At 45.2% G+C, this 21053-nt stretch overlaps 1 protein-coding gene across 1 annotated transcript in view; it reads right to left on the bottom strand.

The window, feature by feature from the left end:
• Positions 1-958: 958 nt before the first annotated feature.
• Positions 959-21053, bottom strand: part of sbf1 (SET binding factor 1) — a 97305-nt gene continuing 77210 nt past the window's right edge. Inside the window, exons 35-38 of the mRNA XM_086010941.1 lie at positions 12277-12491; positions 11017-11104; positions 5999-6130; positions 959-5905 (exon numbers count right to left, since the gene is read on the bottom strand). Of these exons, the coding sequence (XP_085867067.1) occupies positions 5807-5905; positions 5999-6130; positions 11017-11104; positions 12277-12491 (534 nt within the window). The 3' untranslated portion in view covers positions 959-5806. The remainder of the gene's footprint in view (positions 5906-5998; positions 6131-11016; positions 11105-12276; positions 12492-21053) is intronic.

Raw genomic sequence — 21053 nt, forward strand, 5'->3', positions numbered from 1 at the left:
GCGGTTCAGGGTGATGTCAGGAAGAATTTATTCTCACAAAGGGTGGTGGAAATCTGGAACACTCTTTTTCAAAACTAAGATTGATAGATTTTTATTAGGCAAGGGTACTAAGGGTTATGGAACCAAGGCGGGTAGATGGAGTTAAGATACAGATTAGCCACAATCTAATTGAATGGTGGAACAGGCTCGAGGGGCTGAATGGCCTCCTGTTCCTGTTTCCTATCGAACCTACATAGTTATGGGAGATGCTGGATAGCAGGGGTTGGGGTAGCAGCGGTGAATTTGGATGCTGAAGATACTGTGCACAGAGAGTGGCGGTCACCTTAAGGGTACTGTTATCGCTTTTCTGTCCAGTTTATGGGGGTCGCGGTCAGCTCGGGCACTTTTAGTGAAATAAACCACTGCTTCAAACACAGCAAAAATCAAAGAGGTGCCCCCAAAGCTACAAAAGAAACACACGCACACAAGCTCGCTCGCATGCACATACCCTCACGCACGCAGACTCATCCGCACCCTCAAATGAAAAGACTTGCATTTCTATGGCGTCTTTCACGACCTCAGGATGTCCCAAAGCGCTTTACAGCCAATTAAGTACTTTTTGAAGTGTTGTCATTTTGTAATGTAGGAACTATGGCACAAACAGCAACCAGACAATGAGCAGGTAATTTGTTTTAGTGATGTTGATTGAGGGATAACTCCCCTACTCCTCTTCAAATAATGCCATGGGATCTTTTACGTCCACCTGAGAAAGCAGTCGGAGCCTCGGTTTAACGTCTCATCCGACACTGCAGTACTCCCTCAGCACTAAACTGGAGTCGGGCTGGATTATTGTGCTCAAGTCCCTGGTGTGGAACTTGAACCCATGACTTTCTCACTCAGAGGCGAGAGTGCTACCCACTGAGCCTCAGCTGACACCAACTCCCCCACCCCACTCATTGTTAAAAAAAAGTTCCAAAAGTAATAGTTTAATATATATTTTATTAAATTTCAGTTATCTCTTTTTCTAAGCACAATACAGGACTCTGTATGGAGACCACAATGTACAGACTCTAATAGAAATCCCAAACTCTACATGGTTACTGTATTTTACAATTTGGACTTTCATCCATCTTTATACAAGAATTTTAAATTGAGACTATGTACAAAGAATTATCTTTTTCATATTTCAAATAAAAGCATTTTCAAAGTTAAAAGCTTGGGGCAAAAGTAAAATGGATTTAAATGCGAGAAGGAACGAAGAAAAGAAAATATTTGTAACTTTTTAAACTAAACACAGCCCCAAACAGAGGAGTTTAGAAATCCACAATGAATGGCTCAATATGCCAAAATATTTCATACAAAATGTTGAACGAGATGCTGCTTCGCCTGCTCTGCCTCCCTGCTGTCAGATCCCTGAAATCATACTCACCAGTGACCAACAGGAGAAGGACCCAGCAATGAGCACTGGGATCTTGAAAATGGACACTAACTGGGCAATTTGCATGTTTCTGCTGATTACCAGCTCGTCAAGTAGCTGCAGCTCTAGGTAACTTTAATCAGTAAGTTCTACAGAGAAGGGGGCTACAGTCACTCCCTGGATCATATGGAAGGGGGCTACAGTCACTCCCTGGATCATATGGAAGGGGGCTAAAGTCTCAGTTGGATCTGTCTGTTCAAATAATTCTGATCAGCATTTTCACTGTTGGGGACAGGCAAGGAGAGTTACTCCCAATCCGAATGACCTGGGCACGGCATAGATCCAAGTGAGAGTGCTTCGACCATACCAGGTGCAGCCCTTGTGATGAAGCAGTGTAAGATTCAACCATACCAGGTGCAGCTCTGATGTTAGTCAGCAGATTCACCTCTGCTCCCAATCCCTTTGGGGAAGGGATGGGGGAGAAGGCCTTTTCCATCTTCCCGTCTTCGCAGGGCTCAACGCTCTACCATGAGTTACCAGCTGTGGAATCTAGACAGTGTGATGCAATGGAACAGTGCACTGCCCTGTCAGACCAGGACCTGGGTCTCAATCCTGCCAAGTCTCACCTTTCAGCCTCCTGTACTGGTCTTAAATGAAATGGTTTTCCACAGTCCAGTACCAGCTGGGCATAGTCCACAGCAAAAAAAAACAGAAACATAATTTCCCGATAACCAAGTAGGCCCAAATAACTGATGTGGGAAATGGGAATGTGATATTGGTGTGGTTAGTGGATGATAGGAATTCTCAGCTTGGGATAATGCATGTCATTGTAAAAATGTAGAATAAGCGTTACTCTGTATCTAACCTGTGATGTACCTGCCCAGGGAGTGTTTGATGGGACAGTGCAGAGGGAGCGTTAATCTGTATATAACCCATGTTGTGCCTGCCCGGGGAGTGTTTGATGGGACAGTGCAGAGGGAGCTTTACTCTGTATCGAATCCGTGCTGTACCTGCCCTGGGAATTTTAACTGGGAAAAATGAAGGAAGCTTTATTCTGCACATGACCCTTGCTATAAATATCTAGCACGTGCTGGATGGCGTCACTGGATAGAAAGGTCACCTTGACAAATGGGGCAAATATTTAAAACTTCATTTAAAAACCTGTTCATTTAAAAATAAGTGATATTAGGTTGGAGCAAATCATCAACCGCAAGGTGGAACTCTCGAGGTCCTACCGCCATGTCAGTAACCCGCAGGGGCTGTGGAGGAGGGGGCGATATTGGAAACTCCTTGATGTTGCTCAGACCCTATTATTTACAGTGAAGGTGCTGATTTGGTGCAGCAGCAGATTCACAAATCCTGGTGAATTCTGGTAAAAAGGAAATAAACTGCAAATGCTGGAAATACATATCAGCTCTGAATCTACCTAGAAAATAAAATACAGACGAATGTTTCAGGTATAGACCATTCATTAGACAGATCTGTGGGCATTTACAGCACGTTCTGGTTTTATTCCCAGTGCATTCTACATGCAACAACCAGTGCAGTGTGACAGTGAGTGAGACAAGGCCCGAGTGAAGCAGCCTCTTGAGCAAGATGGTGCTGAGGCACATTAACTGGGAGTGAAGGGCCACTTTCTCTCACTCCAGCCACCCCCCCACCTCACCCCAATATTAATGAAGCACCCTTTAATTTAGAAGCAGATTTCATTCATCAGATTATACTCAGTCCTTTCAGGCTCCAGAATACATTCAAACACTGTGTGACATTGGGAACATTTGGCTTAATCACTTCCTTTTTAGAACAGGAAGTTTCCTTGCTAAATCTTCTGCATTGTTTCATATCAAAAGGCTGAAATATTCAGCTGTGTTTTAAGGGCAGTGTCTTTCAACAATGAAACCAGCACAAGCACATCTCACACCTTGCAGAATCTGAAACTGTGAGGCCCCAGCAATAGCTCTCAGGTCTCCATCATAGCCAGTCTGGGCACTGCAGAAATGACTGTGAATGGTAGCAGTTAACAGCTGGAAACGTGTATATTTAACAGAATCTGATCAGGGATCTGACAGCACAAGGACTACAGGCAACATTTCAGAGCTTAGGATATTGTAAAACAGGACAGTGAGACAGAAATGTACAGAAATTGTTCAAAACAGTCAGGCAGAGTGCCATTTGGACAGACAGTGAACAAATGACAGCGAGAGAGAGCATGAACTTGTGAAACAGATTCTAGTATCAATATTCCTAAATTGGCAACCACAATATTAACACTAAACAACAGGTTAAGATGCCTTTACTGTTTGTATTTGGAAACCATATATTGAAACAGCCCGAGCATGTCTGAACGCAGTCTCGACCTCTCGCAGTCTCTGAGTCACAGGGGTGAATGCCCACCAGTTTCATTCAATTCAACCCCAAAATATGGACTTTTGTGTGTATGAGACAGATTTGTTGAGAGCTAACAGTTGGGTGTGACAATTGGGTGTCCACCAGTCAAAGACATGACTAAGACTCTACCTGCTGTAGTCCAGGATGGTGATGATCATCTTTTGAACCGCCCCAACCTGAACTCTGGAACTAGTGGCAATCGCTGCTTCCTGCTGCTCTAGCAGCCTTCAGCTGCCCAAGGCTGAGCAGACATGCTTATGAAGCCCTAATTGCAGTGTTTTGGCGACAGACACAATGTAGAGACACCCGTCAGTGTACTGCTGGCTCAATGACATTACTTTCTTCAAATAGACAGCATTGGAAAAGATGCAATTACAATACATGTGGATACACAACAATTTGTAAATATCATCCGACCTGTACACTGATATCTAGGAAGCTGTTGCATAAATAGAACAAGGATTAAACTATGTACAGCTGTACATCACTAACAGCAGAATCAAAGCTACAACACTGCTAAAAATAACCTCACAGCTGTGATGTTTCTGTGCAGCCGCCCGTGAGAGCTGGAAGCCCCTCCCCTCCTTGGCTGCCCCTCCCCACCTCCCCTCTCAGCGTGACCCAATGTGGGGGTGTGGGGGGGAAGAGAGGAGAGAGGGGTGTGGGAAGTGAGCAGCCTGGGAAAGGTGTGGGTCAGCCCAGCCCTGCTGCACATAACCCATCACAGCTGTCTCTGTAAACGCACTGAGCATATACCACTTGCCAACCCCTGCCCCTTATTGCATAAGTTAATATAGAACTAATCACACAAGCACATCCCTCACTGCCCTACTGCTGCCCTTACAGTTTGAAGGGCTCTAGTCACTTTAAAGGAACATTAATACTCTCTCACAGAGCTGCTCAGTGAACAATCACACAATCCTGTACCTTTAACCCTCTCCTGTCCACGCAGGCTGCAAGTGGCTGCAGTTTTCTTCTTGACAAAATTGGCTACAGATTTCTGCAGCATTCCTGATGTGTAGGAGAGTGATTTCACTCAGAGCACACTGACCCATCTAAAATCAGACCTGAGCAAATATTATTCCCACATCAATTTGTAAACAGCAGGTTGTCTCCTTTTTTTTGGCCTACCTTTTCTGTAAAGTATTCGGCTCAAGGCGAGAGACTTTACACGTTCCCCTCTGGAGATGCCTTGATTCACACTCCGGGACTGCAGCCCCACACCATCCGATGCCTTGCTCACTGATTTACCTCGATGCTCCCGCTGCCCTGCACTAATTCTGTACAGACTGACAGGGTTGTAGCATCACACAATGAGTAGAAGTGCACAGGTTGCAAACACCGATTATAAACATTTCACAAGGTCTATAATAAAGGCGGCTGAAATGACTGACCATTGATCCACTTCCGCTCTCCGAGAGCAAGCAACTAATCCAATGGATTTGGCTGAAGCTTTGCTGGAACTTTAAAACTAAGTTGGTGAAAGAGGTTTGTAGGCTGTGGCATTTGGGCAATGAGTTGCTGATCTAGAATATCAACCCTAGTCTCAGGAGCTTGGCCACTAAAGTTCTACTGAAAATGGCAACGGAATTAAACACACAAATTAGTCCAGAGCCAAGAGCAGAGGAAACCTTACTGTGTGTGAAAGGCCCTGAGCAAAAAGGGTTAAAGGGTTTAGTTTTTGCTTCATACTCATTCTAACCTGTAATCATCTTTAGTGGTGATGTGTGCAACAAGCTCTCTCTCCACCATCTTGCCAAGCATCTCCTGACTCTCAAACGGAAAATCACCAACAAATGCAGAAGTACATCAATGCTGGATGTGGGCAGCAGGACATTCAATCACCATTCTCCCTCATTTCTTCTGGACTCTGTGATTGGATGGCCGAGTAGTCACAAGTTCCCATAATGTTCTGGCTCTTGCATTTTTAATACAACAGTCGCTGTCCGTTAGTGACAGAGATCCAGGTGATCCAAGCTCTATACCCAGCGGTACATGGCCAATGCCTGCAGTGCAAGGCGCTCACGCATCGGATAAACAGCTCTGTATTTTATCAATCCACTGCTGGGCATTCTGGCTGTCCTGGGCACAGAAGTTGTAAACTCTTTTTGTTGTCTTCAGCTACAAAGTAAAATATAGAACAGTCAGTTTCAGTTTGCACACAGCCCGTCATCTCGACATTTAAGACTTGAGGTATTGCTGATAGAGACTCACATCGAAGAAGGCTTTTTCCTCAATGTTTTTGGGGGCTCCCATTGCTGCCGTTCCTAGAGTAACAGATTCCACATCTGCGAGATCCACAATCCCCTTCATATCGGTGTCTGATTTACTGTCGTAATATCTCAACTGCAAAAGATAGCACAAGATTTCTGGATATTCCCAGCCAAGCAGTGTTGAATCCTGGCATTGGTTTGTATGACACCATCTCTCCTCCTTAGACTCCCAGGAGACACACCACACCCCAAACAAGGTGGAGGTGGGGCAGGTGACCCATGCATTCTCCGCCTGTGCTGTGTTTGAACTCTCCGTCCAGGTTGTGTTTTATAGAATCTTATACAGCACAGTAGGAGGCCATTCAGCCCGTCATGCCTGTGCCGGCTCTTTGAAAGAGCTCTCCAATTAGTCCCACACCCCAGCTTTTTCCCCATAACCTTGCAAAATTAGTCCTCTTCAAGTACATGTCCAATTTTGAAAGTTCCTATGGAATCTGATTCTACCACCTTTTCAGGTAATGCATTCCAGATCTCAACAACCCTCTGCGTGAAGACATTTCTCATTTCCTCTCTAGTTCTTTTGCCAATTATTTTAAATCAGTGACCTCTGGTTACCGGCCCACTTGCCAGAGGAAACAGTTCATCCCTACTTGCTCCATCAAAACCCCTCATCATTTTGAATACCTGTTTGGTCTTCCCATAACCATATATGCTCTAAGGATAACAATCCCAGCTTCTCCAACCTCCCCACATAACGGAAGTCCCCCATCCCTGGTAAACCTCCTCTGTACCCTCTCTAGGGCCATGACATACTTCCTAAAGTTTGGTGCCCAGAATTGTACACAATACTCCAGCTGAGGTCTAACCAGAGGTTTGTAAAGGTTTAGCATGACTTCCTTGTTTTTGTATTCAAGGCCCCTATTTACAAAGCCAAGTATCCCATACGCTTTCTTAACTGCCTTATCAACTTGCCCTGCCACCTTCAAAGATTTGTGAATATGCACCCCCAGGCCCCTCTGCTCTTGCATACCCTCAAAATAGGACCATTTAGATTAGAAGAACATAAGAGCGAGCAGGAGTAGGCCATACGGCCCCTCGAGCCTGCTCCACCATTCAATAAGATCATCGACCTCAACTCCACTTTCCCCATATCCTTTGATTCCCCGAGAGTCCAAAAATCTATCTATCTCAGCCTTGAATATACTCAAAGATTCAGCATTCACAGCACTCTGGGGCAGAGAATTCCAAAGATTCACAACCCTCAGTGAAGAAATTCCTCCTCATCTCAGTCTTAAATGGCCTACCCCTTATCCTGAGACTACGCCCCCTAGTTCTAGACACTCCAGCCAGGGGAAACAACCTCTCAGCATCTACCCTGTCAATCCCCTTCAGAATCTTGTATGTTTCAATGAGATCACCTCTCATTCTTCTAAACTCCAGAGAGTGTAGGCCCATTCTACACAATCTCCCATCATAGGACAGCCCTCAGCCCAGGAATCAATCTAGTGAACCTTCGTTGCACTGCCTCCAAGGCAAGTATATCCTTCCTTAGATAAGGAGACCAAAACTGTGCGCAGTGCTCCAGGTGTGGTCTCACCAAGGCCCTGTACATTTGTAGCAAGACTTCCTTACTCTTATACTCCAACCCCCTTGCAATAAAGGCCAACATGCCATTTGCCTTCCTTATTGCTTGCTGTATCTGCATGCTAGCTTTCTGTGTTTCTTGCACGAGGACACACAAATCTCTTTGAACATTTAAAAGTTTCTCACCATTTAAAAAAATATTCTGTTTTTCTATTCTTCCTACCAAAGTGAATAACCTCACATTTCCCTACATTATACTCCATCTGCCACCTTACTGCCCACTCACTCAGTCTATCTATATCCCTTTGCAGACTCTGTGTTCTCCTCATAGCTTACTGTCCCAGCTAGCTTTGTATCAACAACAAACTTGGATACATTACACTCGGCCCCTTCATCTAGGTCATTAATACAGATTGTAAATAGCTGAGGCCCCAACACTTGATCCTTGCAGTACCCTACTGGTTACAGCCTGCCAACCTGAAAAAGATCCGTTTATCCCTACTCTCTGCTTTCTGCCTGTTAACCAATCCTCTATCCATGCTACTATATTACCCCCAACCCCATGAGCCCTAATCTTGTGCAGTAACCTTTTATGTGGCACCTTATCGAATGCCTTGTGGAAATCCAAATATACTACATCCACTGGTTCCCCCTTATCTACCCTGCTAGTTACATCCTCAAAAACCGCTAATAAATTTGTCAAACACGATTTCCCTTTCATAAAACCATGTTATGATTTTCTAAGTGACTTGATACCACTTCGTTAACAATGGATTCCAGCATTTTCCCGATGACTGATGTCAGGCTAACTGGCCTGTAGTTCCCTGTTTTTTCTAAAGTGGACTGGAAAAATAAATTAAAGGGTAAGACAGTTGAAATGCAGTGGCGGACATTTAAGGAGATATTTCATAACTCTCAACAAAATATATTCCAGTGAGAAAGATTGATTTTAAGAGAAGGGAGCAACATCCGTGGCTAACTAAGAAAGTAAAGGATGGTATCAAATTGAAAACGAAGGCATACAATGTTGCCAAGATTGGTGGGAGACCAGAGGATTTGGAAATTTTTAAAAACCAGCAAAGGATGACTAAAAAAAGGAGATGAATTATGAGAGTAAACTGGCAAGAAATATTAAAAAAGATTGTAAGAGCTTCTACAGGTATATAAAACGGAAGAGAGTAGCTAAAGTAAATGTTGGTCCCTTAGAGGATGAGACTGGGGAATTAATAATGGGGAACGGGGAAATGGCAGAGACTCTGAACAAATATTTTGTATCTGTCTTCACGGTAGAAGACACTAACAACATCCTAATAATGGATAATCAAGGGGCCACAGGGAGGGGGGAACTAAAGACTATCACTATCACTAAGGAAATAGTACTTGGTAAAATAATGGGACTAAAAGACGACAAGTCCCCTGGACCAGATGGCCTGCATCCCAGGGTCTTAAAAGAAGTGGCTGCAGAGATAGTGGATGCATTGGTTGCAATACACCAAAATTCCCTAGACTCTGGAGACGTCCCAGCGGATTGGAAAACCGCAAATGTAACCTCTATTTAAGAAAAGGAAGGAGACAGAAAGCAGGAAACTATAGGCCAGTTAGCCGAGCATCTGTTGTTGGGAAAATGCTGGAATCCTTCATTAGGGAAGCTGTAGCAGGGCATTTGGAAAATCATAATGCAGTCAAGCAGAGTCAGCATGGTTTTATGAAAGGGAAATCATGTTTAACAAATTTGCTGGAGTTCTTTGAGGATGTAACGAGCAGGTTGGATAAGGGTGAGCCAGTAGATGTAGTGTATTTGGATTTCCAGAAGGCATTCGATAAGGTGCCACACAAAAGGCTACTGCATAAGATAAGAGCTCACGGTATTGGGGGTAATATGTTAGCATGGACAGAGAACTGGCTAACTAACAGAAAGCAGAGAGTCGGGATAAATGGGTCATTTTCCGATTGGCAAACGGTAACTAGTGGGGAGCCACAGGGATCGGTGCTGGGGCCGCAACTATTTACAATCTACATTAATGACTTGGATGAAGGGATCGAGTATAATGTAGCCAAATTTGCAGATGAAAGCAAGTTATGCAGAAGACTCAAAGAATCTGCAAAGGGATATAGACAGGTCAAGTGAGTGGGCAAACATGTGGCAGATGGAGTATAATGTGGGAAAGTGCGACGTTATCCACTTTGGCAGGAAAAATAAAAAAGCAAACTATTATTTAAATGGAGAGAGATTACAAAATGCTACAGTTCAGAGGGACCTGGGGGTCCTGGTGCATGAAACACAAAAAGTTAGCATGCAGGTACAGCAAATAATCAAAAAGGCAAATGGAATGTTGGCCTTTATTTCAAGGGAGTTGGAGTATAAAAGCAGGGAAGTCCTGCTACAACTGTACAAGGTATTGGTGAGACTACACCTTGAGTACTGCGTACAGTTTTGGTCTCCTTATTTAAGGAAGGATATACTTGCATTGGAGGCAGTTCAGAGATGATTCACTAGGTTAATTCCAGAGATGAGAGGGTTGACTTATGAAGAGAGGTTGAGCAAGCTGGGCCTATACTCATTGGAATTCAGAAGAATGAGAGGTGATCTTATACTGAGGGGGCTCGACAAGGTAGATGCAGAGAGGATGTTTCCCCTCGTGGGGAAATCTAGAATTCGGGGGCACAGTTTTAGAATAAAGGGTCGCCCTTTTAGAACTGAGATGAAGAGGAATTTCTTCTCTCAGAGGGTTGTAAGTCTGTGAAATTCTCTGCCCCCGAGAGCTGTGGAGGCTGGATTATTAAATACATTTAAAGTGGAGATGGACAAATTTTTGCAAGATAAGGGAGTGAAGGGTTATGGGGAGCAGGCTGGGAAGTGGCTTTGAGCCCAAGATCAATCATGATCTTATTGAATGGCGGAGCAGGCTCAAGTGGCCTATTCCTGCTCCTATTTCTTATGTTCTCTCCCTCCTTTCTTGAATAGCGGTGTTACATTTGTGACCTTCCAATCCGCTGGGACCATTCCAGAATCTAGGGAATTTTGGAAGATCAAAATAAATGCCTCCACTGTCTCTTCAGCCACCTCTTTTAGAACCCTAGGATGTAGGCCGTCAGGTTCAGGGGATTTGTCGGCTTTTAGTCCCATTAGTTTCGCTAGTACCTTTCCTCTACTTATATTAATTATGTTAAGTTCCTCACCCTCATTAGACCCTTGGCTCCCCACCATTTTTGGTATGCTTTTTGTGTCTTCTACTGTGAAGACAGATACAAAATATTTGTTAAACGTTTCTGCCATTTCCTTATTCCCCATAATAATTTCTCCTGTCTCAGCCTCTAAGGGACCAACGTTTACTTTTACTGCTCTTTTCCTTTTTACATACTTGTAGAAACTCTTACAATCTGCTTTTATATTTCTTGCTAGTTTTCTCTCATATTCTATTATACTCGTGTTACCTGATGTTTGGTTTTATCGAGCACGAACCAGCGTGGTTTCCAGGCTTTTAGTAAAGCGCCCCTCTTGTAAAGGATTCCCTCGTATGACCTGGAGACACAACACAAACGTGAGTCCAGAAAAGGACACTAACAGAATGCTCAAGCCTCAAAGTATGCTTAGAAACAGTGCATTCACGGAATTGTCCGTGATCCAACACAAGTAACACTCTCGCTGCAGCAGTTAGAAGTTTTTCTCTATCAGTGCTGTGATCACTGCCTTGCTGTATCATACTGATGGTGCATCTCTTGAGCAGAGTGTTACACTTCAGACTTTCCCAATAATTACTCAAGGATATGCTGCAGTTTCTGAAAGTAGACCAGTCCCTTATGAACCGAAAGCAGTGTCTTGTTCTGTACCCTGTCCGGATGAATGCAGCCTATGTGTAACACTTAACCCCTCAGTACTTTAATCCATTTTACAGAGAATAGGTGGGATTTCCATCGCCTCTCCCGATAGAGAGAAACTATTTCCACTGGTTGGGGAGTCTAGGACTGGGGGCATAGTCTAAAAATTAGAGCCAGACCTTTCAGGAGTGAAATTCGGAAACACTTCTACACACAAAGGGTGGTAGAAGTTTGGAACTCTCTTCTGCAAACAGCAACTGATGCTTGATCAATTGTTAATTTTAAATCGGAGATTGATCATTTTTGTTAATCAACGGCATTAAGGGATATGGGGCAAAGGCGGAGTTAGGTCACAGATCAGCCTTGATCTCACTGAATGGCGGAACAGGCTCGAGGGGTTAAATGACCTACTCCTGGTTCCTATGTTATAAGGAGCCTTTTCCTTGGATCAATAATTGGGCAATCAAAATTGGGCAAGATGTGAACAGTGATTTCTGAGTAGCCTAATGATCTAACACCAACATACAGGGAACAACGGCCAACAATGGACAAACACAACTCCCACTGTTTGGCTCGGATGTATCAGCAGCTGAAATATCTCTTGTACCTCAAACAACCAGCTGACTGGGGCCATGATACGGCACCGCTACAGCATTCTTAGCAATAAATTAAACATTGTATAAATAGTTAACATCACTCTTAGTGAAAAATCTAGATAAGTTGGCAGGAATAAGAGCTGCTGAAACACAGTCCCAGTGTGGAGTTATTCCCTGTTTTCCTATAGTCCCAGTGTGGAGTTATTCCCTGTTTTCCTATAGTCCCAGTGTGGAGTTATTCCCTGTTTTCCTATAGTCCCAGTGTGGAGTTATTCCCTACCTATGTTCGCTCTCCGATGTCTGGAATTGGCTGTACAAGGTGCTTGTGCTCTTTCGTCCCATGACACCACTGGAGGGAGTGGAGGTTGTGCTGCTGTCTGTGTCCAGACTCAGATTCAGAGTAGATCCAACTGCTGCCTCATGAAGATAAACGCACTGTGACCGCCGATGGTGTGACAGGCTCGAGGACATCAGCAGGGAACTCGAAGACAAGTGCTGCAAAAATAAGAAAATCAGGAGAGATGCAGCCACAAAAAAATGCCATTGGGTTTCGTTCCCTGTGTACTGTGGAATCATCAGCTCCCGGTCACTGTGCAGCGTCCACTCTCTCTCGATCGCACTGTGTAATCATCAGCTCCAGGCTGTGCTGTGACCATCAATTGAAAATGGTTGGATCGATGATGCTTCCCTGTGGAACTCCTGCAGTGATGTCCTGGGGCTGTGATGATTGGCCTGACAGCCACAACCATCTTCCTCCGCATCTGGTATGATTCCAGTTGCTGGAGGGTTTTCCCTTTGTCTCACATTGACTTCAGTTTTCCTCCTGTTTTTAGGTGTTAGCCGTGGATCAGTGTTAGCACTCTCCCCTCTGAGTCAGAGATTTGAGCACATAATCTAGGCTGACACTTCAATGCAGTACTGCAGACAGTGCTGCACTGTCAGAGTGGCAGTACTGAGGGAGCGCTGCACTGTCAGAGGGGCAGTACTGAGGCAGCGCTGCACTGTCAGAGGGGCAGTGCTGCACTGTCAGAGGGGCAGTACTGAGGCAGCGCTGCACTGTCAGAGGGGCAGTACTGAGGGAGGGCTGCACTGTCAGAGGGGCAGTACTGAGGGAGCGCTGCACTGTCGGAGGGACAGTATTAAAGGAGCGCTGCACTGTCGGAGGGGCTGTACTGAGGGAGCGCTGTACTGTGGGAAGGGCAGTACTGAGGGAGAGCTGCACTGTCAGAGGGTCAGTACTGAGGGAGAGCTGCACTGTCAGAGGGTCAGTACTGAGGGGGAGAGCTGCACTGTCAGAGGGGCAGTACTGAGGCAGCGCTGCACTGTCAGAGGGGCAGTACTGAGGGAGGGCTGCACTGTCAGAGGGGCAGTACTGAGGGAGCGCTGCACTGTCAGAGGGGCAGTACTGAGGGAGCGCTGCACTGTCGGAGGGACAGTATTAAAGGAGCGCTGTACTGTGGGAAGGGCAGTACCGAGGGAGCGCTGCACTGTCGGAGGGTCAGTACTGAGGGAGAGCTGCACTGTCAGAGGGTCAGTACTGAGGGAGAGCTGCACTGTCAGAGGGTCAGTACTGAGGGAGAGCTGCACTGTCAGAGGGGCAGTACTGAGGCAGCGCGGCACTGTCACGGGCAGTACTGAGGGAGCGCTGCACTGTCGGAGGGGCAGTACTGAGGGAGCGCTGTACTGTGGGAAGGGCAGTACTGAGGGAGCGCTGCACTGTCGGAGGGTCAGTACTGAGGGAGAGCTGCACTGTCAGAGGGTCAGTACTGAGGGAGAGCTGCACTGTCGGAGGGTCAGTACTGAGGGAGAGCTGTACTGTCGGAGAGTCTGTACTGAGGGAGCGCTGCACTGTCGGAGTGTCAGTACTGAGGCAGCGCTGCACTGTCAGAGGGGCAGTGCTGCACTGTCACGGGGCAGTACTGAGGGAGCGCTGCACTGTCAGAGGGGCAGTACTGAGGCAGCGCTGCACTGTGGGAGTGTCAGTACTGAGGGAGAGCTGCACTGTCGGAGCGTCAGTACTGAGGGAGAGCTGCACTGTCAGAGGGGCAGTACTGAGGGAGTGCTGCACTGTCAGAGGGGCAGTACTGAGGCAGCGCTGCACTGTCGGATGGGCAGTACTGAGGGATAGCTGCACTGTCGGAGGGTCAGTACTGAGGGAGCGCTGCACTGTCAGAGGGGCAGTACTGAGGCAGCGCTGCACCGTCAGAGGGGCAGTACTGAGGCAGCGCTGCACTGTCAGAGGGGCAGTACTGAGGCAGAGCTGCACTGTCGGAGGGTCAGTACTGAGGGAGAGCTGTACTGTTGGAGATGCCACCTTTCAGATGTGATATTAAACCGAGGCCCCATCTGCCCTCTCAGGTGGATGCAAAAGTTCCCATGGCACTATTTTGAAGAGGTGTTCTCCCCGGTGCTCTGGCCAAAATTCATCCCTCAACCAATACCACGAACACAAATAATCTGGTAATTTATCTCATTGGTGTTGGTGGGAGCTTGCAGGGCAGCATCATTTGCTACATTACAAGTGACTGCACTTCATTGGTTGTAAAGCAGTTTGGGATGTCCTGAGATTGTGAAAGGCACTATTAGAATACAAGTCTTTCTTTTTTCGGCCGCCTTGGTGCTGTACTCTGTTGAATGCTGCCTTGAGGGCAGTTACTCTCACTTCTCCTTCTGAGGGCAACTAGGGATCAGTAATAAATCTGGAACAACAATAGAAAATGCTGGAAATACTCAGCAGGCCAGGCAGCATCCGTGGAGAGAGAAACAGAGTTAACGTTTCAGGTCTGGGACCCTTCATCAGGACTGGAAAAAGCTGGAGATGTAACAGATATTAAGCAGGTGCAGAGACAGGGGGGGGGAAGGAATAGAAAGAACATCCTGTACTTTTGTAAGAGGCAGGAAAGATAAAATGTTGCAAATGGGAGTGGCAAAAATCATACTGCATGAAAAATGGGGGCCGGGATAATTATCTGAAATTGTTGAACTCAATGTTGAGTCCGGCAGGCTGTAAAGTGCCCAATTGAAAGATGAGTTGCTGTTCCTCGAGCTTACGTTGAGCTTCATTGGAACAATGCAATAGCCCGAGGACAGAGAGATCAGAGTGGGAGTGAAGCGGTGAATTAAAGTGACAGGCGACCGGAAGCTCAGGGTCACCCTTACGGACTGAACGGAGGTGTTCTGCAAAGCGGTCGCCCAATCTGCGTTTGGTCTCCCCAATGTAGAGGAGACCGCATCGTGAGCAGCGAATACAGTATACTAAATTGCAAGAAGTACAAGTAAATCGCTGTTTCACCTGGAAGGGGTGTTTGGGGCCCTGGACAGTGGGAAGGGAGGAGGTATAAGGGACCTTCCTGTGCAAGCGCAGGAGATGCAACACATGCCCTTTTACCTCCTCCCTTCCCACTGTCCAGGGCCCCAAACATCCCTTCCAGGTGAAACAGTGATTTACTTGTACTTCTTGCAATTTAATATACTGTATTCGCTGCTCACGATGTGGTCTCCTCTACATTGGGGAGACCAAACGCAGATTGGGCGACCGCTTTGCGGAACACCTCCGTTCAGTCCGTACGGGTGACCCTGAGCTTCCGGTCGCCTGTCACTTTAATTCACCGCTTCACTCCCACTCTGATCTCTCTGTCCTCGGGCTATTGCATTGTTCCAATGAAGCTCAATGTAAGCTCGAGGAACAGCACCTCATCTTTCAATTGGGCACTTTACAGCCTGCCGGACTCAACATTGAGTTCAACAATTTCAGATAATTATCCCGGCCCCCATTTTTCATGCAGTATGATTTTTGCCATTCCCATTTGCAACATTTTATCTTTCCTGCCTCTTACAAAAGTACAGGATGTTCTTTCTATTCCTTCCTCCCCTCCTAACACCACCCCCCCCCCCGTCTCTGCACCTGCTTAATATGTTACATCTCCAGCTTTTTCCAGTTCTGATGAAGGGTCACAGACCTGAAACGTTAACTCTGTTTCTCTCTCCACGGATGCTGCCTGGCCTGCTGAGTATTTCCAGCATTTTCTGTTTTTATTCCAGATTTCCAGCATCCACAGTATTTTGCTATTATAGTAATAAATCTGGCCTTGCCAGTGTCACCCAAATCCAGAGAATAAATATTTAAAATGTCCTAAAAGTCCTGTGTGTGGAAAAAAACTCTACTAATCTCTCCTCCTCCTTTTGTTCATGGTCTTAAAGTTATGCCTCTATTCACCAAGCTGTAGATGTATTGTTTCCCGGAAAGTTCATTGGGAGCCAACACTAGTGTGATGTGCTGGTATAGTTCGGGGACAAGAACGGTGCAGATACACTGACCCTAACACAGATACAGGGATCAATGGTGCAGATACACTAACCTGAACACAGATACAGGAACCAATGGTGCAGATACACTAACCCAAACACAGATACAGGAACCAATGGTGCAGATACACTGACCCTAACACAGATACAGGGATCAATGGTGCAGATACACTAACCCAAACACAGATACAGGAACCAATGGTGCAGATACACTGACCCTAACACAGATACAGGGATCAATGGTGCAGATACACTGACCCTAACACAGATACAGGGATCAATGGTGCAGATACACTAACCCTAACACAGATATAGGAACCAATGGTGCAGATACACTAACCCAAACACAGATACAGGAACCAATGGTGCAGATACACTGACCTGAACACAGATATAGGAACCAATGGTGCAGATACACTGACCTGAACACAGATATAGGAACCAATGGTGCAGATACACTAACCCAAACACAGATATAGGAACCACTGGTGCAGATACACTAACCCAAACACAGATACAGGAACCAATGGTGCAGATACACTAACCCAAACACAGATATAGGAACCAATGGTGCAGATACTCACCCTGAACACAGATATAGGAACCAATGGTGCAGATACACTAACCCAAACACAGATATAGGAACCAATGGTGCAGATACACTGACCTGAACACAGATATAGGGACCAATGGTGCAGATACACTAACCCAAACACAGATATAGGAACCAATGGTGCAGATACACTGACCTGAACACAGATATAGGGACCAATGGTGCAGATACACTAACCCAAACACAGATATAGGAACCAATGGTGCAGATACACTGACCTGAACACAGATATAGGGACCAATGGTGCAGATACACTGACCTGAACAGAGATACAGGGACCAATGGTGCAGATACACTAACCTGAACACAGATATAGGAACCAATGGTGCAGATACACTAACCCAAACACAGATATAGGAACCAATGGTGCAGATACTCACCCTGAACATAGATATAGGAACCAATGGTGCAGATACACTCACCCTGAACACAGATATAGGAACAATGGTGCAGATACACTAACCTGAACACAGATATAGGAACCAATGGTGCAGATACACTAACCTGAACACAGATATAGGGACCAATGGTGCAGATACACTAACCCAAACACAGATATAGGGACCAATGGTGCAGATACACTAACCCAAACACAGATATAGGAACCAATGGTGCAGACACAGGGACCAACGGTGTAAACCTGCTAGATACACCCTCAAAAAACTCTAAGATTTGTCAAACACAGTTTCCCTTTCATAAAACCCTGATGACTGCGTAATCATATTGTGATTTTCCAAGTGCCATGTTACCACGTCCTTAATAATAGATTCTAGCATTTTCCCTACTACTGATGTCAGGCCAACTGATCTATAGTTCCCTGTTTTCTCTCTCCCTCCTTTCTTGAACAGCGGGATTATACTTGCTACCTACCAACCCATGTGGACCCCTCTAGAATCTAGAGAATTCTGGAAAATCAAATCCAACACATTCACTATCTCTGCAGCCATCTCTTTTAAAACCCTAGGATGTAAGCCATCAGGTCCAGGGGATTTGTCAGCTTTTAGTCCTATTAATTTCTCCAGTACTTTTTCTTTACTATTATTAATTACTTTAAGTTCCTCATTCTCATTAGACCCTAGGTTCCCCACAATTTCCGGTATGTTTTTTGTGACTTCTACTGTGAAGCCAGATATATAACATAAGAATTAGGAGCAGGAGTAGGCCCCTTGAGCCTGCTCCACCATTCAATAAGATCATGGCTGATCTTCAACCTCAACTCCACTTTCCTGCCCGATCCCCATATCCCTTGATACTGCTAGAGTCCAAAAATCAATCTATCTTAGCCTTGAATATACTCAACGACTCAGCATTCACAACCCTTGGGAGAGAATTCCAAAGATTCACAACCCTCTGAGTGAAGAAATTCCTCATCTCAGTTTTAAAAGGCCAACCCTTATCTTGAGTAAGATTGGGCTAACCAAATTAGTAACAATACTGTGGAGGAGGAATTCCTAGAGTGTATACAGGATGGTTTCCTGGACCAATATGTCGAGGAACCAACTAGAGATCAGGCCATCTTAGACTAGGTATTATGTAATGAGAAAGGATGAATTAGCAACGTTGTTATGCGAGGCCCCTTGGGGAGGAGCGATCATAATATGATAGAATTCATTAAGATGGAGAGTGAAGTAGTTGACTCAGAGACTAGGGTCCTGAATTTAAATCAAGGAAACTATGATGATATGAGGTGCGAGTTGGCTAGGATGGATTGGGGAATGTTACTTAAAGGGTTGATGGTGGATAGGCAATGGCAAACATTTAAAGAATTTGTTCATCCCTGTTTGGCATAAAAATAAAACAAAAAAGGTGACTCAACTGCGGCTAACAAGGGAAATTAGGGATAGCATAAGATCCAAGGAGAGAACATAGAAATTGGCCAGAAAAAGCAGCAAACCTGAGGATTGGGAGCAGTTTAGGATTCAGCAAAGGAGGACAAAGGGATTAATTAAGAGGGGGAAAATAGAGTATGAGAGTAAGCTTGCAGGGAACATAAAAACTGACTGTAAAAGCTTCTATAGATATGTGAAGAGAAAAAGATTGGTGAAGTCACGCATAGGTCCCTTGCAGTCAGAATCAGGGGAATTTATAACGGGGAACAAAGAAATGGCTGACCAATTAAATACATACTTTGGTTCTGTCTTCACAAAGGAGGACACAAATAACCTTCCAGAGATGTCGGGGAACATAGGGTCTAATGAGAGGGAGGAACTGAAATAAATCAGTATTTGTTGGGAAATGGTGTTAGGGAAATTGTCGGCATTGAAGGCCGATAAATCCCCAGGGCCTGATAATCTACATCCTAGGGTACTTAAGGAAGTGGCCCTAGAAATAGTAGGTGCATTGCTGGTCATCTTCCAAAATTCTATAGACTCTGGAATAGTTCCCATGGATTGGAGGGTAGCTAATGTAACCCCACTATTTAAAAAAAGGTGGTAGAGAGAAAACGGGGAATTATAGACCGGTAAGCCTGACATCGGTAGTGGGGAAAATGCTGGAGTCCATTATAAAAGATGTAATAGCAGAGCACTTGGAAAACAGTGACAGGATCGGACAAAGTCAACATGGATTTACAAAAGGTAAATCATGCTTGACTAATCTACTGGAATTTTTTGAGGATGTAACTGGTAGAATAGATAAGGGAGAACCCGTGGATGTGGTGTATTTGGACTTTCAGAAGGCTTTCGATAAGGTCCTGTTGGATTGCAAAAATAGGCCTGTGAACCAAAGCCTGAATCCTCCAGTCTTTAAATACATTAACCAAAGCTGTAGGGAGGGCTGTAGTACTATAAATCATATTTAAAGGATGATTAACTTCACTTATTAAGAAATATATGTATTAAAAGCGTACATGTAACATTTAGGTAGCTGCAAAGCATGATGGGATACTTGACCATCATATTAACCCTTTTTAACTAAGTACTGTAGAAATAGCAGACCACAGCATATGTGCTAGACTCTTGGTCTCCGTCTTTACTGATCCCAAAACATCTCGGAATGTTATCAGTGTTACAGAAGCAGTGTTTAATGCAGCTGGCTTTCTGAGAGATAAGGGAAACTGAACTTCACAGGGAGTCGGCCATTTCTATCTTTGCCTCAAACACCTTATCTCCCTTTGGAATGTCTGCTTGCAACCAAAAGCTGACATTGTTTATTGTAATATAAGCTTTTCTCAAGAATTAATGAAGTATTGGTTAGGTATAGCAGCATGGGGAGGGAAAGATAAGCCTGGTACGACCTCGCTCGCAGAGATTAGATGGAGTCTGGTACGACCTTGCTCAAAGAAACTAGATGTCTAAAAACTATGTGTTATGTTTAATGTCAAAGAACACTTCAGGGCGACTCCCGACATTGAGTGACTAATCACACCAACCAATAAGAGAGTAACTGTAGTGGCGTTGTCTGTATGCATACGCCCACTTTTGTAACCAGTGGGCGTTGCTTATTGAAAGGTATATCAATGCTTGTACGCTGCTTCTCCCTAGAGAGCTAGGTGCGAGTCTGAGGAGGCTTCCTCCTCTCCCTTGTGCACAAGGCCTCCCAGCCGTTTTCTAATAAACTTTAACTTTGTCAGCAGTTCCGTCTCTCCGTCTGGTTTTGCTCCGAAAATTCGAATCTAACAGTCCCGCATAAGAGATTGGCGTGCGAAGTTAAAGCACATGGGATGGGAGGTAAGGTACTGACTTGGATAGAGAACTGGTTGGCGGACAGAAGCAAACAGTTGGAATAAACGGGTCTTTTTCCGAGTGGCAGGCAGTGACTAGTGGGGTACCGCAGGGATCGGTCCTAGGACCCCAGCTATTCACAATATATATTAATGATCTAGACGAGGGAACTAGATGTAATATCTCCAAGTTTGCAGACGACACAAAGCTGGGTGGGCGTGTGTGCTGTGAGGAGGATGCAGAGAAACTCCAGTATGATTTGGACAGGTTGGGTGATTGGGCATCTGCATGGCAGATGCAGTATAATGTGGTTAAATGCAAGGTTATCCACTTTGGTGGCAAAAACAGGGAGACAGGTTATTATCTGAACGGCAATAGATTTGGAAAAGGGGAAGTGCAACGAGACCTGGGTGTCCTTGTGCACCAGTCGCTGAAGTTAAGCATGCAGGTGCAGCAGGCGGTTAAGAAGGCAAATGG

The sequence above is a fragment of the Somniosus microcephalus genome, chromosome 17, assembly GCF_052327205.1.
Source record: "Somniosus microcephalus isolate GS21.2 chromosome 17, FLI_Smic_1.0, whole genome shotgun sequence".
Lineage (NCBI taxonomy): Eukaryota > Metazoa > Chordata > Chondrichthyes > Squaliformes > Somniosidae > Somniosus > Somniosus microcephalus.